The 23450-nt window shown below is 46.6% G+C and overlaps 1 protein-coding gene across 9 annotated transcripts in view; it reads left to right on the top strand.

Annotated features, from left to right (window-relative positions):
- PLXNA4 (plexin A4) overlaps positions 1 to 23450 on the top strand; it is a 523648-nt gene that overhangs the window by 256104 nt on the left and 244094 nt on the right. Inside the window, exon 4 of one of the 9 annotated variants that reach the window (XM_017885092.1) lies at positions 3886 to 5675. The exons of the other annotated variants lie outside the window; for them this stretch is intronic. Coding sequence (XP_017740581.1) covers positions 3886 to 3993 — 108 coding nt within the window. The 3' untranslated portion in view covers positions 3994 to 5675. Of the gene's footprint in view, positions 1 to 3885; positions 5676 to 23450 lie in introns of those variants that run through there. 9 annotated transcript variants of the gene reach the window in all.

Raw genomic sequence — 23450 nt, 5'->3', positions numbered from 1 at the left:
CGTTCCTTCCCATCCACTGCCTTCTGTGCTTACCAGCTTTTGAGTCACCAGCAAAGAATTTCCTGTCATATTACAGACATCATTTTTCAACATTAAAAGCACAAAAGGAGAAAGGAAAAGCCTTTGCCCAGCTTGTGCCCAACCAATGTGAGGAAGTACAAGGTCCTTGGGACTTTCAAGGAGTGTGAATAACTGCTGAAAGGCAGGGTGTGGCTGGGCATGTCTCAGGAAACACTGAGGAGGATGGTTGGTGGGCAGAAGGGGGCTGGGACTCATGGGGCGGAGAAGCAGGGGCCATGCTGTGGCACATCCTGGGGCTTACTTTGCCAGAGAGAGAAGTTAATGATGGCTGTGTTTTCAGTGGGGGCCTTTTCTTTTTTATTGTTATTATGTTTTATTTATTATACTTCAAGTATAATCCCACCCTGAATTCTACAACCCAAAGGTTGAGACAGTTTCTGTCTTATCCACCCTTGAAGCCAATGTCATCCCAACTTGAGGCCCCAACGCCTCTTAGGACCCCTGGGAGAAGTAATTGGGTGAAACTCTTCATATGTACTTATTCTCCAAAATGTTGAACAGCTGGAACCCCTTAGTTGGATTGGTAAAAATACATGGTCAGGACCACAGAAAAGACATTAATAAGGAGCCTTTTTTTCTGAACCAAAATTGTTAGTTAGGGTAGACTATTACAATATAATAATGAGTACAAAATTATCACTGTGGTGGAATATCTGGTGACTGGGACTAATATGAATGATTGACTTACATATTCATTTTCTTGTGTTAATCTCAGGCAGGGACACAATCTGGCTGGGTGACTCTGGACGAGACACTTAACCATGGGGGTCATCAGTTTCCAGGGTCTCCCCAGCTCTGTGTATTGGTGATTTTGGGTGGAAGGGGAGAGAACTCCTATGGAAGTCAGACTGAAGTGACGGTCACAGTGCAGGTGGGACAGGAATAGGGAGGACAGGTGTAGGAGAGTGCTCCGAAAGGGAACTAGGGCCCCCACCTGCACTCTGAGATAGAAGTCTCTTACGAATCTGTACATATTCCTTGTGATTTCCTTTCAACTGTACTGAGGGGGCTGTGACTTCTCTCCTAACTTGTGTGCAGGTTGAATGTTTTCATTAAGATCTGGGCTGCTGGTCGGTGGGAATTGATTGAAGTGGGTCTGCAGTCCCGTACAGAAGCAGAGACACGCCGCAGGAAGGAGGTGCAGAAAGAGACCCTGGGGAGCTTCCAGCCTCTCTGGCTCTATGCTGGAGACAGAGCAGGGTACAGAGAGCCCTTAATGGCTGAGCAGATTAGGAACATGGTTCCGGCTGAGGGCATAAAGCCCTGGTGAATGATAATCAGACTTGCAGCCAGTCAACCAGCTAAGCAGACAAGATCTAAATAAACATCCTGCTCTCTCTGCTTGGGCCATGATCTCTATTACAGAATCAAGTTGTCCCCTCCAGCACCCTGACCTTGGGCTCTCTGCTTCATCCTGGTACAATGCCAATTTCCCAATATTGGATTCATAAATGTCTCTCGCCCTTTGTGCTCACTCTCCTGAGCTCCCTTTGGATCTGGCAAGTGAGTGCCGTCATTCTCTGGTAGCTTCTGAACCATGGAGTTACCTGGCGACAGATGAGCTATCCAGTTTTCTTAGCTTTTTTTCTTCATTCTTGCCCGTTACTCAACTCCCATAAAACATTTCAGCCTGCAGACCCTGCCAATTTTTACACCCCCTCTTCTCTCCAACTTAGTTAAGGCACTTCAACGTTGAGTATCTCCTTTACTCAAAGACGTTGTGAAGGTTGGATGAGAAGAAAACATAATCTATTAGCTCAGAAGCCTGGTCTATTCTAGCACATCTCAAACTTTCACATGCACACAAATTGCCTGGGAATTTTATGCAAAGGCAGATTCTTATTCAATAGGTTTGAGGTGGGACCTGAGATTCTGCATTTCTTGCAAGTTTGTAGGTAATGATGATCTTGGTCCTTGAACCACACATTGAGTGGCAAGGATCTAGACCAGTGCGATTCAGAATATACTCTGTGAACAAGTTGTTAGTGGTCTGTGCTGAGATAGGTACAGACATTGAGAGTGAGCTTTTAGAAATCTATATAGCAATTTGATATTGATGCAACATCCCAGTGCTTAGTCAATGCATTTGTATTTTGCAGCTTTAAGTTTCACTCTTCTAGTAATTTGTTCTTCTAGTATTTGACAAAAGTATCTATCTACAATAGATGGGAAATTTTACAGACTGGCCCTTCAAAACAGTTTGAGAAGCCCTGGCCTATGTGACATGTGATGTGCTTTGCAGTCCCTGAGATTCTCTGGTGCTCTGCAGCTTGTGCACACAAGTGTCCTGTCTTTGGGGGCAACCCTGGGGAACATGATCCCTGCTGAGGCTCTCAAGTCAGGTCCCTAGAATATCCTCATCCCACCTGTTTTCCAGGCTCCATGTTTTCTTTCCACGACAGAATCCTGGGTATTTCAGACTACGGTTTAACGTACCAAGGGGATATGCTAGGAAAGGCAGACCAAAAAGAGAGGCAGCCAGAGAGCCTCTGAGCCTGTGGCCCCAGAGGTGTCCACCCCAAGCCTGGGCAGCCTGCTCCCTTCCCCACTAAGCAGGATTTTACTCTAATGTAGTATCACCTGGCCCACTTCTGAGAAAGAAAAAGCCAGGCTGCAAAACAAGCCAGTGAGAAGGCTTCCTGCCTTGTATGCCCACAGGGGAGGGCTGGGTGTTAATGAACCCAAGTGCAGTCATAACAGGAATGAGACCAGCTGGAGCCCGCCCGTGTTTGACCAGCAGTCATTTGGCAGGATCCAGACTGCTGGGGGAGTGGTCAGAGACACAAACACAGCCCGGTGTTCTCCCTGCAGAAGCTGTCTTTGTTGTTCTTGGACCACTGTGGGCCAGGACTGGTGGGGATGACCCTGGGGATGCAGGGCTGGCAGGATTCCTTTCAAACTCACTCCTTTTCTTCCCAGCTTGTTTCGATGCTGGGCAGCTCATGGGGCCCCTCTATCAATGGACTGATTGGTTTTATATTCCGCCCTTCTGAGCTGGAGGTAATCCCTCAAAGATCGCTGCTCTGTGGAACATCATGCCATCTTTACTAAATACTAATTAAGTTTAACAATCACAGAGAAAAGGGGCTGATATTGAATAACCATGTGGTGAATGATCTTCTTCCACCCTTTGGAAATCAGTCACTTCAGTGTTCAAAAACAATGTGATTTCAGCTAGGTTCAGATTTAATTGAGTGGATAGATTTTGATTTGTGCTTATGATTTATTGAATGACCCTAAGCTGCTTTATCTTTTAATTTGTGCAAATTATTAGTGAGGGGCAAGGTTGGCCACAGGAGGGCTTGTCACTGAGAATGTGTGTGTGTGTGCATGCGTGCATGCATGCGTGCGTGCCTGCGTGTGTGTGCGTGCGCGTATGCGCATGCATGCTGACCTTTGGATAAAAAGTGATACTTGGTAAGGTGGGGCTTCGAGGTTGTTCTTTCAGGTATATAGGCGAGGCATCCTGTCCTGATCATTTCCCTTACTAAGACACGTGCCACCATACAGCTTGCTGAGCGAGATGCCTGGGGCCGGGTGTAACATCCATGACCAGGGAACAGAAGTAAAGTTGTTTGGTTGACCCAGGATTTGGACTCCAACTGTGGCCTCGTTAGTTCTGCTCCATAGCCCTTGAGGCTCTTAATACATTTTGTAATACATATTTACTGTATTTCAGTAAATATGTATTACAGTGCTGTAATACATATTTGCTGTAAATGGAAAGGAGAAGGGGAATAAGGGGCCTTGTGGGCACATCTTGTGCATCATGGTCTAAGTCTGCTAAGGTTTCATCTTGTCCAGATGCCTGGTACCAGCCTCTGCCCTACCCTTGAGCTACAGACGGGACCCCGATCCCACAGAGCAGCAGTGACTCTGGAAGTCCTGTTCTCCAGCTGTTCATCAGACTGAGAAAAACTTCAGAGCTGTGTAGGCTTGTTTAGTGTGTTGTCAGCCTTGGATATTGAAAAATGGAAACAGATGAGACACATCTACCTCCCTGTGACCCCAGCCATACATCATAGCTCATGTTCTGCCACCCCAGGTCCTTAGGGAAAAAAGACTTTGGAGAATGTGTCTCTGCTTAGCTTGGCTAGGTAGCTGGTCTCTTTTCCCTGGCCCAAGCATCCCATGGGTACTCTTGGACAATGGAGTGTAGGCATGTTTGACTCATGTGGTGTTATCACTTGTAAATGTCAGTGAAACTAACTGATTCTCCCATTGGAATATAGTTATCTCTTGGACCTGGTCTATTTCTTTCCTGATATATGATAGGATAACCTCATCCTCATTTACCCACTTCTGCAGCCAAGTCACCTGGCCACTGTGTGTGTGTGTGTGTGTGTGTGTGTGTGTGTATGCTCATCTGTGTTTAAAGGTGTGTGTGCATACACAGGGCAGAGAGGATGGAGCCCACCTTACCGCAGCATCATGTAATTAACTCAGTGCTCAGAACCATCCCAGCCTCTGCAGGAAGAGAAAAGGAAGCCAGCAGTGCCTGCTGAGCTGATCATATGTGCAAAAATCTGTTGGCATCTGGTTTAGGAGAGCACCCCAAAAAAGTTAATCGGTGTTGTTCAGTCTCCTTTCCTTAAGACTATGGTTACAACCAAGCATGAGCAGTGTCTCCTGCATGGCCACTATCCAGCACGATTCCGTAATTCTCCCATAAAGCCAGTGGGGAGGAGGAGGTGAGTGGCGAAGGGAGTGGGAACACTTGGTGTCATGTGCTCCCATCATTTCTACTAGCTTACTGGGAAATAAAGTGTAGTCAAGAGTGTAGGAAGGCAAGATGTAAAATTAGAGACTGGTACTAATCTGGTTACCTGAAAACAAGTGGAAGTGCTGTAGATTTGTTCTGTTGCTGAGAACCACCACACTAAACTTTGTGTAGTTCCTGGAGGATGCACAACAGTGTAATTCTCTTTAGGGTGTGCCACAGGTTCCTGGCCTATAGGAGGGAATGAATCAGGAGGGCTCTTGAGAACCTTCATCTGTGTGCTTGCTCCGGAAGTGAGTCCCAAAGCTGGAGATTTAGTGAGAGCAGGCATCCCCTCTGTGTCTGACTGTGTGTATTCTGGAGGCAGAGGTTTGTAACAGGCCATGTGCACCTGCATAGGGATGGGTAAAACAGGGACTTTGAAAGAGTTGAAAAGCATTATAAATAGTTGTTCAGAAATGAGTCCCAGGAGTTCCACGTGAAACTGGCTCTGTGTGCATTGAAACATGGCTGTTGGGAATTCTCACTGGTCCAACACCCCTGCAAAACAATGTGTAAGTATTTAGGAAGACTTGAAAGTAGTCAGATCCTTTGAACTAGTGACAATTTTTTAAAGAATCAATTCTAATTTGTTTTAAGAGTAATAATCACCAAGATACACATTTCAGGATTTATTTAGCCTATCAAAAATTGGAATCGATATATATACTCATTTAGAGGGGAATGGTTAGGTAGATTTGGTATATTTATGTAGTCATTGAAAACTTAGTTTATAAAGGCCAATCTTGTAACTGATTCTTGTGTGATAACATTCAATGAAAAGCATGATACAATGAATAAAATAAAACCGGAAAGAGAACCACCAAAATGCTAACAGTAGTTGTGCTTGGAAAATGGGACGAGGTGTGGTTTATTTATTGTTTTCTATTTATTTACATTTTTTTTTCTTAATTTTCTTTAATGAGCATTTATTACTTTTGTATTGGAAAAAATAAATTTTGAAAAATAGAATCCCAGGGAATGCTTTAGGTAGCATTTAAGTCTGAGGGTGAAGATGCTTTGAAATATCCGTGTCCAACCCCGGTGTGTGCAGCCAGCCAGCTAATTAACTCAGCAGCGAGGGGGTCTTTTTTCAAGTGGGTTGTACGGTTTGCTTGGTGGCTTGGCCATCTCACAATACATGCCATGAGTAGGCTTCAGAGAGAGGGAGCATGGATGGAGGGATCAATACAAGCCTTTCCCCACTGCTGGGATAAACCTGACTGCCAACAGGAATGTATTAAGGGGTTTCCTACAGAGGATGCACCCTGCTTTGAACTAAAGATGATACAGAAGAAGTACAAAGGAAAATTGTTGCCCATAAGAACTTGTATTCCTATTTAAGGATGAGACGCTAAGACATAGACATGCAAAAAAGTTCATGAGCATCATATATAACTACATTTGTGTATGCATATACTTGTGTGTGTTTATATATGTATATAAATATACACATGCACACCCACACATATATATACACTCACATACACATACTGCAAATACTCTCTCAAATGTATTGGTAGCTCAATATATAGACAATATATAATTGGTCAATGGAAAATAAGCACTTGTTACACTGTGTTAGTAGCATTGTCTTTGAATACAAAGGACAGTGTATCATTGCTGATCATTTTGATAGCGATAACAATTATTGCAGACCATGCCAGTGCCAATACTCTCTGTTATTAATGAGCTGATGATGTAGCAATCTCCATTTGCAAAATGCCACACATGACAATTTAAAAATCTTGATCCTTTCATTAAAATTGACTGTGTATGCTTAGGGTGAAAGGCTGGTGGAGGTTTGAGGTCCCTGCCATGGGGACCTCATATTTGGTTCTCATTTGAATCCCTTTCGGTGAGCTTGAACAGCCATCCTCATTTTACCAAGGAAGAAACTGAGATTTGAGTAGGCTGCATGAGAGCCTGAAGCCAGCAGCAGCAGGGGCTGTGATTCTTGTGTCTACCCTGCACCCCTCAGCTGGTCAAATATTATCCAAGCAGGCAAGGCAAACAACCATGAAGGGCTCATACTGGAGCTTGGAATGCATCTTTCTGACTCCTGCAATTGGCTGTGCTCTTAACCCTCTTCCCGCTTCCTCTTCTCTGGGCTTCAGGGAAAGAAGGAGACATCCTCAGCCTGTATGCTTTGTCCAAGAGGACAAAGGCAGGTGACCTATTAGAAAGCACATCTAGTGGTCTATCCTATACCCAGCCCAGAAAAGTCCCCCAGCTTTCTTTTCTCCCCTCTCCCTTGTATTGTATCATCCCCTGTGGCTTTTTCTGTGCTTTTTTTCCCCCTCCTCTCTCTCAAAGCAAGCAAACAGGAGTGTGAATAATTGATTGAGAGAAACTGGAATGACTAACAGTTCTGGTGGGAATCGTCTCTCACGTCAGGAAGCCTGCGGGGGTGCACAGATGACGACCAGACGCCTCTGGCTCCTGCCCTGGAGGGATTGTGGGCTGCAGGGGGTGCCCACCGGGCCCTGTGGCACCTGGCTGTGTCTGGACCCTGCTCAGGGCTCCTGGTGCTCTCCATTAAAGCCTCGGCCCTGGGCAAATGTTGCAGGATCTTGAAAAGTCCTCTGTTCCAATCTGATTTGAATCATACCAGATATCCGCTCCGCATTCATCCCAAATGTGTGAGTGTATGTGAAGTAGAACTAGGGGTATAAATTCTTTGCCTTATTAATATCCATGCCAGATGTTTCCAGACCGTGTTCCTCTCAACTGGAATGTCGCTTGAAATTTAAATAGCTGTTTTTCAATAAAAGATTATCTGGTCAAATTTGAGAAATGCTACATAGCCTCCTCTTAGAGATTCACTGCATGCTTAGGTAAATTAAAACACCTGAGAAGTCTAGAAGATTTTTTTCAGCTGCATTTGTTTTCTTCAAACTTATTTGACTGTTTGACATTTTGAATCTCTTCTTTTTTATCTTATATCTTGTAGGACACTGTCTCAAGTATACAATTTAGGAAAATACTGTTCTGTGCATCTCTGCTCCCTACCTCATATCTAGAAGGGACAAGATCAGACTGGAGATGTGAGTTTGAATCCTGTCTCTGCCTCATGTCAGCTGTCAGACCTTGCAGGAATCTCTGAGCCTCAGTTTCCCCGTCTATGACAAGGATACAACCAAACCAACCAGTCCTCAATTTGCCAGCGCTGCCTATTGCAGATAACAGTGCCCAGCAGAGTGCTTGTGATCCTGGAGATGCTCTATAATCTTGTATTGAAACTGATTGTAGTCCATGGTAGATAAAATTACCTTGTAGCTAAGCAGAACAGATTCAGATCCGTTTCAGAAACATGAGTCTCTAACTCAGGAGATTTCCACAACTGTCTTTTGTAACCTGATCTTATTCTTGTGTTTAACCTTGGCACTGGGAAGTTCTTCCTGGTATCTTGCCTAATTTACTAGAGTTGGTGTTAATGCTATTTCCCCCTAAGGCATGGCTCTTGGACCAGGATCACCTGAGAATATGATAGACATAAACCCAGAGTTACTGAGGCAGGTGCTCTGAGTTGGGGACCAGCAATCGGTGCTTTAGCAAGTTCTTTGGGTGATAAGGTTTGGAAACTACTGCTCTAAAGTGTCATCTGTTTTGACTTTGCCAAGCACAATCTGAACTCCCACAAGGCCCTGCTCCTGATACTTTAAATCTGTCCTGTCTCTTTTTCTGCCTCCCCATGGAGGACTGCTGTCTATTTTCTGGGTTCCTGGAATGTTGGCAAGTTTAAATCAGGATTATGAAATTATTTGAGAATGGCAATCTTCCCTGCTTTAGGGACACCCCAGGAGATGAAAGGCCACGTTATATTATCTTCTCCCTCAGTGCCTTGGTCCTTCTGTCTGGGCGGATTCTCTGATTCCACCCATCTGCTTCCACAGCCATGTCAGGGACCAAGCAGGGTGAGCCAAGAGGGCCACAGTACTGCAGTGGAGGAAAAACAGGCTCCCCGGGGGAGAAGTGTTAGATAAATATGCCTCCTTGTTATCACCACCAGGGCCTGGTGCTGCCCTTTGCACATGATCACAATGCTGCAAATTCCACAGGCTGCTCTCTACAGGGAGTTGAGCAATGGATAACAACTGTTGGGAGGGTTATTTCTTTAGTATTTTGATTCGTTAAAAAAGTTATCTGTAGTTCCCAGAAGCCCCAAGAGGAGGGGCTGCTTCTACTCCTAGAATCCCATATGGGGCCAGTTTCAGCATCTCAAGCAATTCTCAAGCCATAAATAAGCCAACACCATTATAAAATGTGGTGAGCCCTGCCTCTGTTGTATTAAGCCACTGTTATATTATGAGGTGCAGGGGCGGTGAGGGGTGACAGTGATGGCAAGTCCAAGAACATATGAAGCCCAAGAACATACCTTTGACTAGTAAAGGCCAGACAAGAATTAAGTAACTGGTCCCTACTGCAAAGGCCTTGAAATCTAGAGACGGTGTGTACACCAAAATGGGTAATAGTTTGGATGTTATCTTTCATTGTTTTTGAAATTGGCAGAGTGACTGTGAAGAGCTATAGTGTGAGATTCTGGAAGCCTTGGTTTAAGATTGGCTCTGTCACTGGTGGTTTGCAGCCTTGAACAAGATTATTTCTTTGTTCATTCTTTTACTCTTTCCTTCAACATTTGACTGATGTTGATGATGCTCTTGCCACTATGCTGGTTGCTCAGAGTACATTATACATCAAAGAGTAGAATCACAGCCCTGTCCTTAAGTAGCCCACAGTCTGAGGTGGGAGGTACTTGTAGATAGATCACAATACAGAGAGCAAAGGCTTCCATGGAGGTATGCAAGGTCCATGGGGATCTGTAAGACAGAGCCTCAGGTGCTTTGGAGAAAGGAATGCTTCTCAGACAAAGCTTTGACATGCTGCCTCCATTTCTTTCCCTCCTCCAGGGGTTTTGTAAAAGCCAGGTCATATCAACCTAGTCCTGGTTCTCCCTTGCATGTTAGGCTCCCATATGAGGAAGGACATGAGACACTGCCTGGTGTAATCACCCTTTGGATGCTAACGTACCAACTCCCATAATACACACCCACCGTTGCCCACACACAACAACCAAGCCACTGTCCCGCCTCCACTTGAATATCTCTGATCATGGGGAATTTTGTACCAAATATTATGCCATCTGTTATAAATAAAAGATCTGGCCGAGCACGGTGGCTCATGCCTGTAATTCCAGCACTTTGAGAGGCTGAGGTGGGCGGATCACCTGAAGTCAGGAGTTCAAGACCAGCCTGGCCAACATGGTGAAACCCTGTATCCACAAAAAATACAAAAATTAGATGGGCATGGTGGTGTGCGCTTATAATCCCAGCTACTCAGGAGGCTGAGGCAGGAGAATCGCTTAAGCCCAGGAGGCAGAGGTTGCAGTGAGCCAAGATTGCACCATTGCACTCCAGCTTGGGCAACAAAGAGTGAGACTCCATTTCAAAAAAAAAAAAAAACCAGATCGAATGTCCATTTCAGAATTGTCTTGGCTGTCACTGGTTTAAAGTAGACTAAATCTCAACTAGCAGCAGAACCTCCTGATACCATTGAGTGAAATTTCAAATCTTAGCAGCTTAAAGAATATCAGAGGCGGGAGGGACTTTTCGATAATCATTCTCATTCTCATTCTCATTCTCATTCTCATTCTCATTCTCATTCTCTTTCTCTTTCTTTGAACCTCATTTTGCATAGGAGAGATCGCAGACCCAGGTGAAATGACTGGAGGAAGTTAATCATCTGCCATGGCTGCTATCCGTGAAACTTCTTGGAATGTCTAGTATTTTTAGGGAATTAGGAGCTCATAAGAACACCTTAGGGATAGACAGAGTCCTCAGAACTATGACATGCTAGGGGAGAGGGGACAACCCAGGACCCAGCTTGCTTTAGGCCTTTCTAATCTTTAAGGATTGTTGCCTAGTAGAGAACTTTGGCATCAACCAATGACTCAAGAAATAATCACCCAGGACATACCATGTGCCAGCCATGTGCCAGGGGCGGTGAGAAGCTGGAGCTCTGAATTAAATACTCCTACTCTTTTCTCTAAAGCACGTCTTAAGTTTTCAATGGGAGGAATCACTATTTCCACGACTTGAGAACACTAGACCACTGACCCACAGAGCAACAATCACTTCTGCAGCATGAAATGCCAAGCTGCCACAGCTAGTGCTCCCTTCCAGGTACTGTCAGGACTCTTGAGAATAACATACGTGTTTCTCACAGAAACAAGATAATTGGGGAATAGCATAGATGGTTTCACCAGGAGCGTGTGATGGTCGGGTGGGGGGGGGGGGTGATGGAACCTCTATGGTGCTCTTCCTATCCTCACTCCCAATATCTGGGGGAACAGTGCTATGTCAGCAGAAGTTGAAGGATTGCTCCTGAAAGCCCCATCCATTGTCTCTCCCACACCACAGTTTCAGCTCGTGGCCTCCAGTAGAACGTGGGTGTGTGTTGCCGTTCTTTTCTCTCATGCCAGGCTATGCTGTGAGAAACACCACTCTCCCCTGTCATCCATCCTGGCTCTTTCCTCTCCTCAGCCCCAGGTCTCTGCATTTCAGTTGTTACCCCGGGCCATAGCTTCCTGCTCACACGTATCTTCCGGAGAGCAAAGGATTTGCAAGTGGGCAGCAAAACCTAGCTACTGAGTTGGTGCTGGTGGCCACTGAGGGGCACAAGGAAATCAAATGGTCTCTCCAAGCAGAAAGGTGGGGAGGAGGCTCCTATGGACCCATGAGGGATGTCATAGAAGGGGAGGCTGTGGTACCCCATCTTCTGTGCCGCCCAATCAGATGTGTGGGTACCACAGAGATGGGAGAGGATGTCACATCTTGCACCTTAGTTTTCCTACTGCACAGAGGAGTTGATCCTTCCAGCTCTCTCCTTTGTTTTCTTTTTTGTTTGTTTGTTTTCTTTTTTTCTTTTGAGTTTGTAGAAGACTGTGTCTGGAAAAGCTCTGGGCTTATCAGGGAAACACATTCTGTATAGGCCATTCTAGGGGAGGCTATAAAAAGGAGGCAAAGGTCATTTGACTTGGAAAATGATCTTTACTATTGAAATCATTTAAAGCAATTTTGCTAGGAAAAGGAGAGGACTTATTTATTTGGGAATCTGGATTTTTTCCAACTGGGTCCCAGAAAACAAGGCTGCTGGGCTGATATTTCATAACACAAGCATCTCATATTCTCTGGCTTTTCCTAAATAGCCTTTTCTAGCAGAGAGAGAGAGAGAGAGAGAGAGAGAGAGAGATCCAATTGCCTCATAGAAAACATCTGGGGAATCTAGTGTAGGATTTCTTTTCTGTATTTTGTTTTACACATTTCATGAGCCTGGGAAAGGAGTTTTTGCTGGTGTTCACATTTGAAGAAGAGTGAGCAATGCAGGAAGATAAGTTTGTCCATAAGCAAACATTGCCATAGGCAGGATTTGGCTCCTCCTGCTAAAAGCAGAGAGGATTAACCCTGCCTGGCTCCCAAGGTTGACCTGGGAAGACAGAGAGGATAAAGGAGGACTGGGTGCAGGTGGGGCCAGGTAGGAGTTATGGCTGCCTCGTGTCCTTTCTAGGACAGTCACAGGGACAATTTCTTCTGGGTCCAAATCCAGGCCAAAGCCACCATCAGGGCCTGCTGCATGAAATTAAAGGTGGTGGGCGCTGCCTCCACTGCAGGGCAGAGAAATCAGGAGACCTGGAAAGGCCTTCTCTCCTGCTCAAACAGTGATTGATCAGGGCTCCTGAGAAATGGTTATTGCTGAGCAAATCACTTCCTGGGAGTGGAGATTTAACAGCAGCAATTTTATTTCCTTATGGTTGCCTCTTGCTGAAAGTGCCTTGCCTAACATCACTGTTTATAGTTGCTGAGTTTGTAGGGCCTTTTAAAAAAAATCCTTTAAAGGAAGTATTTGGAGAGCTGAGTCAATTGTAAATGAGGAGAAACAGATACTCAATCAGGATGCAGTGGGCACAGGGACCCCAGCATCTTGCTCCTCCATGGAGGAGTGGTAGAGACATGGATTTCTTCCTCCCTCCCCTGTATCCTTGGCTGGGGATCCTTCACCTTATGGAGCAATAGATGCTTTCCCCTTAGTGTATGAACTCCAAGGACTTTTGGCAAAGTTGGTACAGTCCCTGGGCCAATGCTGGGATCTCTGGTGATGATTGTTGAGACCTTTTCACATCGCCATAGCTCTCCACAGTCTTCAGAGGAGCAGCGCTTCGAGAACCTTATTGAAATTTTATTCTGACAGCAACACCATGGGGCAGATGCTACAGGTGGGGCTGTTTCAAATTTGCAGATGGAGAAGCTGAGTTCCCTGAGGTGAAGGCGTTGGTCTAAGGTCATGCCAATGGCACTGGGACTCAAACCCTACTGTCTGCTGTTTTCTGTTCTGGCTGGACTGGAAGGAAATATTGCTCCCTGCTCTGCTTGGCTCCTATTTGCCTTTTTCCTTTCTGAATTCCACATAAGCTCTCCCTCACTTAATTCTTCATGCTGGCAGTCCCCACTTGTGCTTAGCTCCCCCACACGCCATGCTGTTTCCCGCTCCGCTGACTGAATACATGTTGCTCTGCCTACAGTGTCTTCCCCACCATTTTGACTACTCTAGGAGCTCTTTCTCAGCTCAGATGTCACCTCTTCCAGTAAACCTGTTTGATCTGTCCTTCCTATCCTCCTCTTCCCCAGGTAGACGGAATCACTCCCTTTCCTGGACTGCTACTGGGTCCTCTAGCATGTCCATGTTGGCATGGATCACACTGCGCTGTGGTTAATCAACTGCCTGTCTTTCTTACTGAGTTCTGCATGAGACCCTTTAGGGCAGGAACATCAACAATTTGTCTTTGGGTCTCCAGTGCCACACATAGAATGTCCACATGCTATTTGCTTTTGATGAGTGGGATTGGGGCTGAGGAGCCCAGTCCATTGTGGCATTATTTTTGAGCCTTTTCTACCTGTTGGGGGACAACCAGGTTTCTGGATCCTAAGGAAGATGTCTGTGTGAATTTCATGATGTCCCAAATCCTTCTGAGGGCTGGGTGGGGTGGAGTTAAGGGGAAGGACCAAGATGACATGGAAGATGTGTAAGCACTGGCCACGTGGGCTTGGAAAGCCCAACCAGCCTCTGCCCGACTAGGTTTCTTTCCTACTCTGGCCCTACCCAAGCCTCTACTAGTAGGACAAGCCTCTACCAGCAGGACTCAAAATCCCAGCTAAAGTGTCTGTCTTGGAAAAAGGTATGTAGATGAAATGAGGACATCAGCCTCAGAGGCCTTGCTAACATGAGCTTGGGATACCCAGGATGAGAATGGGGAGTGCCGGGACAGCCTCGCCTTTCTTGGTCTTCTCACACACAGACTTGTGCACCTTGTCCATCAGACCTCTGACACCTTGAAAAGGACCCACACAGAGCTTGTCCCACAGCAGACAGGGTGGTTGTAACTGACTCTGGATGGCTTACCCCTCACATACATTTTCCCTGTAGAAAGCTGGAATGCTTTTCTGGCTTTAAGAGTGAGTTTGTTGGAGTTGCTAGTGAAATTGCTAGATAAAAATTATATGCTCTCTGTTGGTACAAGTGCCTCACACTGATTCATATTGCTAATCATGACTTTTCTGTTTGTCTTGGGGGCAAAGCTGGCAAAACAGGAGTTTGGTAGAGCTAGAAACTGTGGTTAGGATTCGAGGGTTCAACAAGTGGTGACTCTTTGGCAATCATGGAATAATAGCCCACAACCTACACCAGCTCCTGGGACCCACAGATACTCTGTGTGTGTTCCTGTCTGAAGACGTTCTGATGGATGCATTTTGATACCCACTAGTAGCTTCTAATTACCAGCTGCTCACTCTTACCTTCCCTCCAGCTTTTTGCTGGTGTAGGCCTGGCATCTCCCAACAGCTAGGCTTTGACACCCTGCTTGTTTTGTGAAGGAGCCTGTCGTATGGTATTAAGGCAAGGTGGATCAACCCCTCAGAACTGAGAGCCAGACCCTGGATAGAATTGTATGTGACAGGAGGGATGAATTTATCAACATCAGCGGCTCCTAATGAACACAATCTCCTGGTGCTAATGGGAACCGTAAGGAGTTAGGCGTGGATGAAGGCCACGGAGGCTTTCAAATGCAGATGTCCCTAATCAATCACATATTGTGACTCATCACTTACTCCTTTGGTCCACTTTTAATAAAGGCGAGGATGAGCTTCTCTGTCCAAACGGGAATGAACGGGAGCCAAGCTGCCATCTTCACTTGGCCCAGGTCAGCATAAAATGGCTCATGATTACTCTCAGATGTGCAGCAACTTGCGTGTTGCTGGACTGGCAGTTCTGCAATCAATCCCAGCTGCTGGACTGGAGGGTGGGGAGCCCCTGGCCACCTGAGCCTCAGGTTGGAATCTCTCTTATATTCCCATTAAATACAAGGCCCCACCACATGGGAGAGTTTAAAGGGAAAATGAGATTTTATTAAAGCCAGGAGACCTCCCTGATAGAACAGAAAACCTAATAAGGGCAGTAAGATTTCTTATCTCTGATGAAAGTTTTCCATTCTCCCAGATTCCTCTCTTTTGTTGTCACTATATTGCTTCTCCTCCACCGCTGCATTTCCATGGGCACCTCATCATTTAAAGTCACTGCTAAAAGCCAAAATTAGTAGCCAAACCATCCAAGAGCTGTTTTCCCCCAACAAAGGCCCAGCGGTTTAGAGCGTATTTGTTTTATAGTTTGAATATGGTGACTTCAGTAGGTTCCCCAGCTTTAGAGCATTGATGGGATCTGGATTTCCAGTGGAAAATAAGACAAGCCAGAAAAATGTAAGGAGCTGATGGCCAGACACACAAAATCTAACCTTTCCTGCTGCCACTCTGCTGGTTTCACTAACTGTGTGCACATCCAGAACTACGGAGGCCTGGCACCAATCGTGAGGCACTAAGGTCTGGAAGTCTGTCCTTTTCCTTCCCTTCCCTTCCTCTTGACTTCTCCAGACCTTGGAGAGAAGATTGTAAGACTGGGTCCTCTGGGAAAAGGTATACTTGGAGTCCCTGGTTGCTGGGGCTAAAGGTGAACTTAGCAATGAAGTTCACCCAGAGACTCATGGGCAGCCAGGGCTTGTCTTGCCTGCTCTCTTGGTTTTATCATTACTTCTGCTGCCTGACCACATAATGCCCTGGCCATCTCAAAGCTTGGAATTAGTGCCCATGCAAAACGGGAATAATGATATTTACCAACCACATAGTATTTTGACGATTAAAAGGGATAATGGATGGTAAGCCCTCAGAAAAGTGCCTGGCACATAGTAAGTACTCAATAAATGTTGGCATTATATAGTTGGCATGGCATTAAATTATTTTATGTTTTTGTTAACAAATGCTAGAGAAATGCCAGTTTTTGAGGCACTTCCCTGCTCTCCATGCCAGGCCCTCTGCTGAACCCACAGACAAAGATTATCTTCTGTAAGCCTCCCAACTTTCCCTATTTATAGGTGAGAAAGTTGAGGCTTCTAGATGTTGCACAAAATTATACTGTTGGTGAGTGACAGAGCCAGAATTTCTTTTATTGATATTTATGCAGTACCTATTTTATATCAGACACTACTAGGTGCTGGAGATTTGAACCTTTGTGGGTTTGATTCTAAAAGGCTTCATCTCTCTAATGCATCATGCTGGTTTCCAGTGTGTGAGGTATGGGAGAGGGTGAGTAACATCTGACCTTGGAGGTAATGAAGATAGAGAGGACACGTTGCTTGGTGTAGGGGCTTCCACTCCTGCTTGAAGGTTGTTATGCAGTAGCTAAGCTGATGCCACTGGGAGGAAGGATCTGCATGGGTCCACCTGACCTCCTTCAGAGGACTGTCATCCACAAATCCTAAGGGAACAGGAGGGACCCTTTCAATGAAGAAGAAACTGCTTGAGTAAACAGGGCCCAGGCCACACCACATGTGTGATCCGTGTAGTGATACTGAATGCTATACAGTTTATTCTGGGAAAAATTAAACATCAAAACAGCAGAGCCACTCAAGGTTATCATCTCCGACTTGGTTTTAGCCATTTGTTTCTGCTTCTTTTGGATTAGAAAACTGAAGCTCATTGCTGGAAGGGGTGATACCTTTGTTCAATACCTCATCCTGCAGCCCTAATGCAGTGGTACATGACATGTCACGTGACATAAATCTTTCCCAAAGCATTCTCATGTGCCCGACCACCTTAGTACAGCTGGTGGGAGTGTGGGTGATGCATTGATTGATAGGAAAGAAGCCAGGCTGGGACAAAAATAATGCAGGTGTCAATCCAGAGGCAATGGCCAACAATCATTAATCAGAGTGGTGGCACAGATAATCAAAAGATCGTGTCTTTTTGGCTTTGGATGCATGATTGCAGTTTTTCACATCAGGCTTACCTTCCCAATCAAGTTTCCCTAGAGTTTTTTCTCAGTATGTTTTCATGGATTAAAGCAGTCTTCAGTGGTTGGGTGTGGCCCAGACTGAGAGTGTGTGTGTGTGTGTGTGTGTGTGTGTGTGTGTGTGTCAGGAGGCAGGGGCAGATCAGAGAGACCCAACCATGGGCCTTGATAAATGAGTTACTGTCCCTGATGCCTTCTCTTTAATTCATCCCTTTCAAGGACGTCTGTGAAAATCTCTGGCCACTGTCTCCGTCCCCACCCGAGTTTAAGGCTCCCTCCCGAGTGGCTGCCTCCCTTCCAGGCTCACTGCGACTTTGGTTTTAGCCATCAGGCCCCTTGGTGCCCCAGTTTTATGAACTCCTAGGGAGAGGATTAATTTTCTATCCCAAGGCTTTATTCAGGGAACTGTGTCCAGAAATACGCTCCTACATCTAAAAGATACTGACATCATTGGCAAGAAACTCTCACAAGAAGTGATTTGAGATTAGGGAGATACAGGAATACCTGTAAGATTCCGAAAGGTAGAGAAGAGGTAGCTGAAGATGGTGGGCCACTTTCTTTGAGGGTCTTGGGTCGTCTCAGAGGGTCTCCTGGAATAGTTTTTGGTAAGCTCCTTCCTTGCCCACTCAAATATCCCAGTCTTAACTTCCCATATTCTTTTCTCTGTGCCTTCTCTATACATAACATGGAGCCAAAAGACTTAAAACCGGGTTCATGATTTCCACCTTCACACTCTTAATCCCCACCCCCATTTCCCTCTCTACCCCAAACTGTCTCCCCAGCCCAACCACGGGGCACACGTGTCTGCAGATCAGCCCTAATCTGGAAGCATGCCTTCCCATTCCACATTCTCCTTCTCTGGGATCTCCTTTCACTCTTCTTGTGCCCCCCTCACCTCTGTCTCTGCCCACCAGTGTGACTATCCGCATGTGGCCGACACTGATTCAGATGCTCATGCCAACCAGGCATCAGCTCTCCCTGCTTGCCATAGGCATAAATGCAGCCTTACTGGGGACCCTCGGGGCAAAAGTGAGTTGTTGACTCCTGGGATGTGATATGCCCACACAGGAACACAGTTTTGCCTAATGGCAGAGGGTGGCCTAGCTCAGTCACACCCATCAATATCTAGGGGCTGGAGCAGGCAGGGAAAGGGGTGATAAGAAGGAGTCAACAGAATACAGGAAAAGAATCTGCTCACTGCTCCTCTGCACAAGTTTGTTATACATAGACATTTATTAGTGATACAATTGGAATAGAAGTAGGTGAAACACACACACAGGCACACACACAGAGTCCAGGAGAGCCGGCACCGTTAAATACAGGCAGAACAAGGCTAGTTTTATTAACCAAATACAGATAAAGGATATTTTTATGTATGCATCCAAATACAAATGGATAATTTTATAAAAGTTGTTTGCCAGCATTAAGAATTCTAAATAAGGCCAGGAGAGCATCACCAAAGGCTGTGGGCTGGACATTCTCCAGCATTTGAGAGGCCACCTCCAAGTCAAGAAACCATGGCACCTCTGGCTTGCAAGGCCTGTGGGCTTCCCAGTAGTCCCATCCCCAGCTGGCTGCCTCTACTTCCCTTGTGTCTCATCCAGGGCGGCATCTGTGATAACACAGTGATGGGCAGTCTCTCTGCATCCACCCACCAGAACAGCACTTTGGGAGGAGTGCACCTAGATTTTCTATACTCAGAGCTAAGACTGGGAAGGAAGAACACCCAAGTTGACTCTTGCCTCTTCCACATTAAATGCTGGAGTCCTCCTTGCAAGGGAGCTCAAACCTGCTGTCAGGGGCCACACTGCATACCTTTATTTTTGAGATGAAGTCTTGCTCTGTCACCCAGGCTGGAGTACAGTGGAGCGATCTTGGCTCACTGCAAGCTCCGCCTCCTGGGTTCATGCCATTCTCCTGCCTCAGCCTCCCGAGTAGCTGGGACTACAGGTGCCTGCCACCTCGCCCGGCTAATTTTTTGTAGTTTTAGTAGAGACGGGGTTTCACCGTGTTAACCAGGATGGTCTCGATCTCCTGACCTTGTGATCTGCCCGCTTCGGCCTCCCAAAGTGCTGTGATTATAGGTAGGAGCCACCGCATCCAGCCACATACCATCTTTTTATACCTACTTCTCAGGGGACCATGATGGACAGATTAGGAATCAAAATCACTCCTCTATAGGGTGTCTATAAAAATTCCCTTTCTTTGATGAGCTCTTTGTTCAAAGTGATGGTTTCAGGGCAGACATGAAGTGCCTGCTTTTTGGTGAAGTCTACTGAGGGATGTCCTTCTCTGTCAACACAGGTGGTCGGTGCCTCTCTTTTTGGTGTATGTTATGCCCACTGGGGGCTCTTCCATTCTCTCCATACAGCCCCTGGCTGCTTCCATTAGCTGAGCCAGTGCAGGCATTAGTCTGCTCTCCTTGGAAGACTCCTTGGGGTGGTAGCAGAGAAACAGGGGCATCGACCAGCACTCCCTCAGTTCTCACCAGGCTTGGGGACTCCTCCCCTCACCTCCTTTCCGGGAAGCCATGTCCTGTCAGTTTTGCTGAGAAGGGGAAAAATGCTTATGATATCAGCAAGGGGTCTGGTGATGCGTCTTAGCAGGTTTCTGGCGCCTGGTTGGCTCTGGGGGCCTGAGAATCAAAGGAGGGGCTTAGGCCACTCAGCTTAGTCCTGTCTCTGCTGCTGATTTTGCCTGAGGGGAAGAGAAAGTTGAAAGGAGCTGTCTTGGTCAAATGGCAGAGGCATTAGGGATTATCTCAACTCCTGTGAAAGGGCTGGGAGAGGCTCTGAGTTCTGAGCAACCAGACACATCAAGCCAGGCAGATCCAAGCAGGAAAACTCAAATGCGGAGGTGTGCAGCAGGATGGAGAAATGGCATCGTCTGAATTATGGGAGGGTGGATGGAAAAGAGGACTGCAGGGGAAGCCCCTTCAGGTGGTGCTGACAGTGGCAAACATTTTCAGAGTGCTATGTGAGGTGAATGCAGACACCCGCTGCAGATGCAATGTGGGTTCCCAAGGTCATCGCCTGAAATCCAATGTCACCACATGGCTGGCGGCTGGTGACTGCAAATTTCACCTGGCAACCATGTGCTTTGGGAGGGCTGAGCTGCCTTCCTTCAGGGCGGGACCCGGCTCCTCAGCAGACGTCTGCTTGTCAGTTCTCCTCAGCCCCAGCATCATCTGCGACTGTTGATGGGGACGGGCATGGTGCCCAGAGCAGGTGTATTTGAGCCCAGCAGGACGGGCCACACCTGTGTGTCCATCAGGTGCTGTGAGCTGCAGTGCAGGCAGCTGAGGGCCCCGCCCTAGACGCTCTAGGTGTCAGCCTGGGCAGACAGAGGGTGACAGGAGAAACCACAGCCCACCTCCTCCTCTTGTCCCCAGGTCAGTGGGGGTTCCCGCCAGCTGGACTTAGGCTCAGACAGCTGCTCTTCTGGATGCCTGGCAGGCCCAGGAGCTGCTGGCAGGAAGGAGAGCAACAGGGAGCCAGGGTTTATGTGGGTGCAGCCGCATCCCTCCCCACCCGGTTCTCTCCTCCCATGTCTCCTTGTTGCTTTTCTTTTCTCTCACACCTTAGTAGTTGATCAAATAGTTAACTTAAGTGAAAAACACTAACCAAAATAGAATATTCAAATAAGCTGCTGTTCCACTCACTCTAAATGCCCTTCGTTCTCCCTTCTTATGGAGGCAACACTGCCCCTCCTTTGATCACGCTTGGCATTGACATTGGCCCCAATCAACACCCTGCTGTTCAGCCCATTTCCAAGACATTCTTCTCTCTTGCCGACTGCCCCCATGTTGTGTGGGTGTTTTCTATGTCATCACAGAAAGCTCCTTTCTACACCCCCTGTGATCTCTGCCCTCCGTCAGGCCTGGAACATTAAGAGAAAAGTGTCACAGTAGGAAGACAGAGGGCTTTGACAAGCAGAATTGAAGTTCTACCGCTGACACCTGGGGAAACCTGGGCTAGCTATTTGGCCTTCCTGGTCCTCAGCTCTCTTATCTAATAAGTACCTGCACCACAGGTCTGTTGTGAGGGCTCAACTCAAGTCAGTTCAGTTAAAGCGTCTGGCTCCTGGTGGCTGTTCCATCCCTGCAGGTGCCCTTTGCTGCTCTGTCCTTCTCGTTCTCTGTTGGTCTTCATGGATGCTCCCCAGAGACACACTGCTCCAACCTGTGGTCAGCTGTATCAGCCAGATGTGTCCTTCCTCTGGACTGTGTCATCTCTAGTGATGTCCCCTGCATGAGAGGGGGACTTATTATTAGTTTTATTATGTACTCGTGATTCTTCCGGGTTTCTCCATCTTCTTGTGTGTTGCGTTCATCACCCCCGCTCCCCACCCCACTCCTCACCTGTATCCTTCATCCTTTCTTCCCAATACCTCCATCCACCTTTCTTCTTCCAGGCTCCAAAGCAGTTCCTTCTGCATCTCCCTCCTTCCCTGCCACCTCGCCCCCAGGTATGTATCCTTTTTGAGGGTGGTACACCGCCCACTTGCTGTCACGCCTGAAGAGTTCAGTGTATGGCGATCCTTTGGAAATACCTCTTTGGTCATAGTCCATGACAGAGCTGCTAGGCCACCATCCTTAGCAGTCTCTGGATCTAGGCAAGGGAGTCTATGTGGCCACCACAGCCCAGCCCAGGGGCTACTCACCTGAGCATTTTCACTTCTATTTCTTGAACATAGCCAATGTGGTTAATGATTTGCAACTTGCAGTTACTCTATATCCACATGTAGAACCCATGTTTTGCAAGGGTTTCATTTCCAGGTAATCTTAGATATCTCTTTCTTAGCTTATTTGAAGCTCTCACCAGCCAGGTACAGTGGCTCGTGCCTGTAATCCAAGCACTCTGGGAGACCGAAGCTGGAGGAGTTTGAGACTAGCCTGGACAACATAGTGAGAGCCCGTCTCTACAAAAATAACAACAACAACAAAAATTAGCTGGAGATGGTGGCAAGTGCTTGTGGTTCCAGCTACTCAGAAGGCTGAGGTGGGAGGATCACTTGATCCCAAGAGTTTGAAGCTGCAATGAGCTATGATTGTACCACTGCACTCCAGCCTGGACAACAGAGCAAGACTCTGTCTCAAAAAAGTTTTTTTTTTTTTAAATAATAAAAACAAAAAATTAAAGCTCTCATCATCATATTCCAACAGCAGATGCCAATTATTCTTTCAACTAATTTTTCCAGGGTAAATTATAAATGGCCCTTTGCTGGAATTTCTTTTCCACAACATCAGTCATTCCCCTTCTTCCCAAATAGTTACATTTTATTTCCCAAAGAGCGCCTACTTTGAGGTGGCCAAGAGAAAGAAACACTTCTTATTTAATTCTCTCTCTCTCTCTTTTTTAATTGAGACAGAATCTCACTCTGTTGCCCAGTCTGGAGTGCAGTGGCACGATCTCGGCTCACTGCAACCTCCGCATCCTGAGTTCAAGTGATTCTTCTGCCTTAGCCTCCCGAGTAGCTGGGACTACAGGCATTGTGCCACCATGCTCAGCTAATTTTTGTATTTTTAGTAGAGATGGGGTTTCACCATGTTGGCCAGGCTGGTCTCGAACTCCTGACCTTGTGATCTGCCTGCCTCAGCCTCCCAAAGTGCTGGGATTACAGGCGTGAACCACCACGCCCGGCCTCCCTCTTTTTTTAATGGTAGGAAAATCAAGACTCAGAAAGCACAGGGTCTATTACCCTAAAAGACAGACCCTCTTGGTCCTGAAAATGAGAAAAGAATGGGGGCTCTCACCTCTGGCTCCTGCACAATGTTTTCTGGAACTCTGAATGTACTGTGTGTGTTACAGGAGGTAACTCGCCATCATCCCCAGCTTCATGATTGGATTACAGATTTCTTCCAATTTCTCTTAATATGGAGCTCCCTGTAACCAGACAGTCCTATTGTGACAGGTTCACGGCTTGTAACTCATCTCACTGTTTCTCTGGAGGAGTCCCCAAGCTCCCTGAAAGATAGGAAGGCACCCCAGGGACTGTGAAGGCAAAGGAGTCCCATCTCCTGTGGTTAGCGACGTGAAAGCAGAGGAGGCAGGACACCCAGATTTCCTCTTCACAATGTGCTTTGCTAGCTCACTTTTTAACATTCTCAAAGGAATTGAGTTTCCGTAATTTCCTCAGGGATCTGGGTTTCTATCTAAGAGCACTTGGCAAAGGAAAGATTTACTTGCTGATGCCTGTCTTCTCTTTCTGAAGCTCCTCT

The sequence above is a fragment of the Rhinopithecus bieti genome, unplaced genomic scaffold (assembly GCF_001698545.2).
Source record: "Rhinopithecus bieti isolate Rb0 unplaced genomic scaffold, ASM169854v2 scaffold_13262, whole genome shotgun sequence".
NCBI classification, from domain to species: Eukaryota; Metazoa; Chordata; class Mammalia; order Primates; family Cercopithecidae; genus Rhinopithecus; species Rhinopithecus bieti.
Note: the sequence above shows the minus strand (reverse complement) of the source record. Positions and strands in the feature narration are given on the sequence as shown.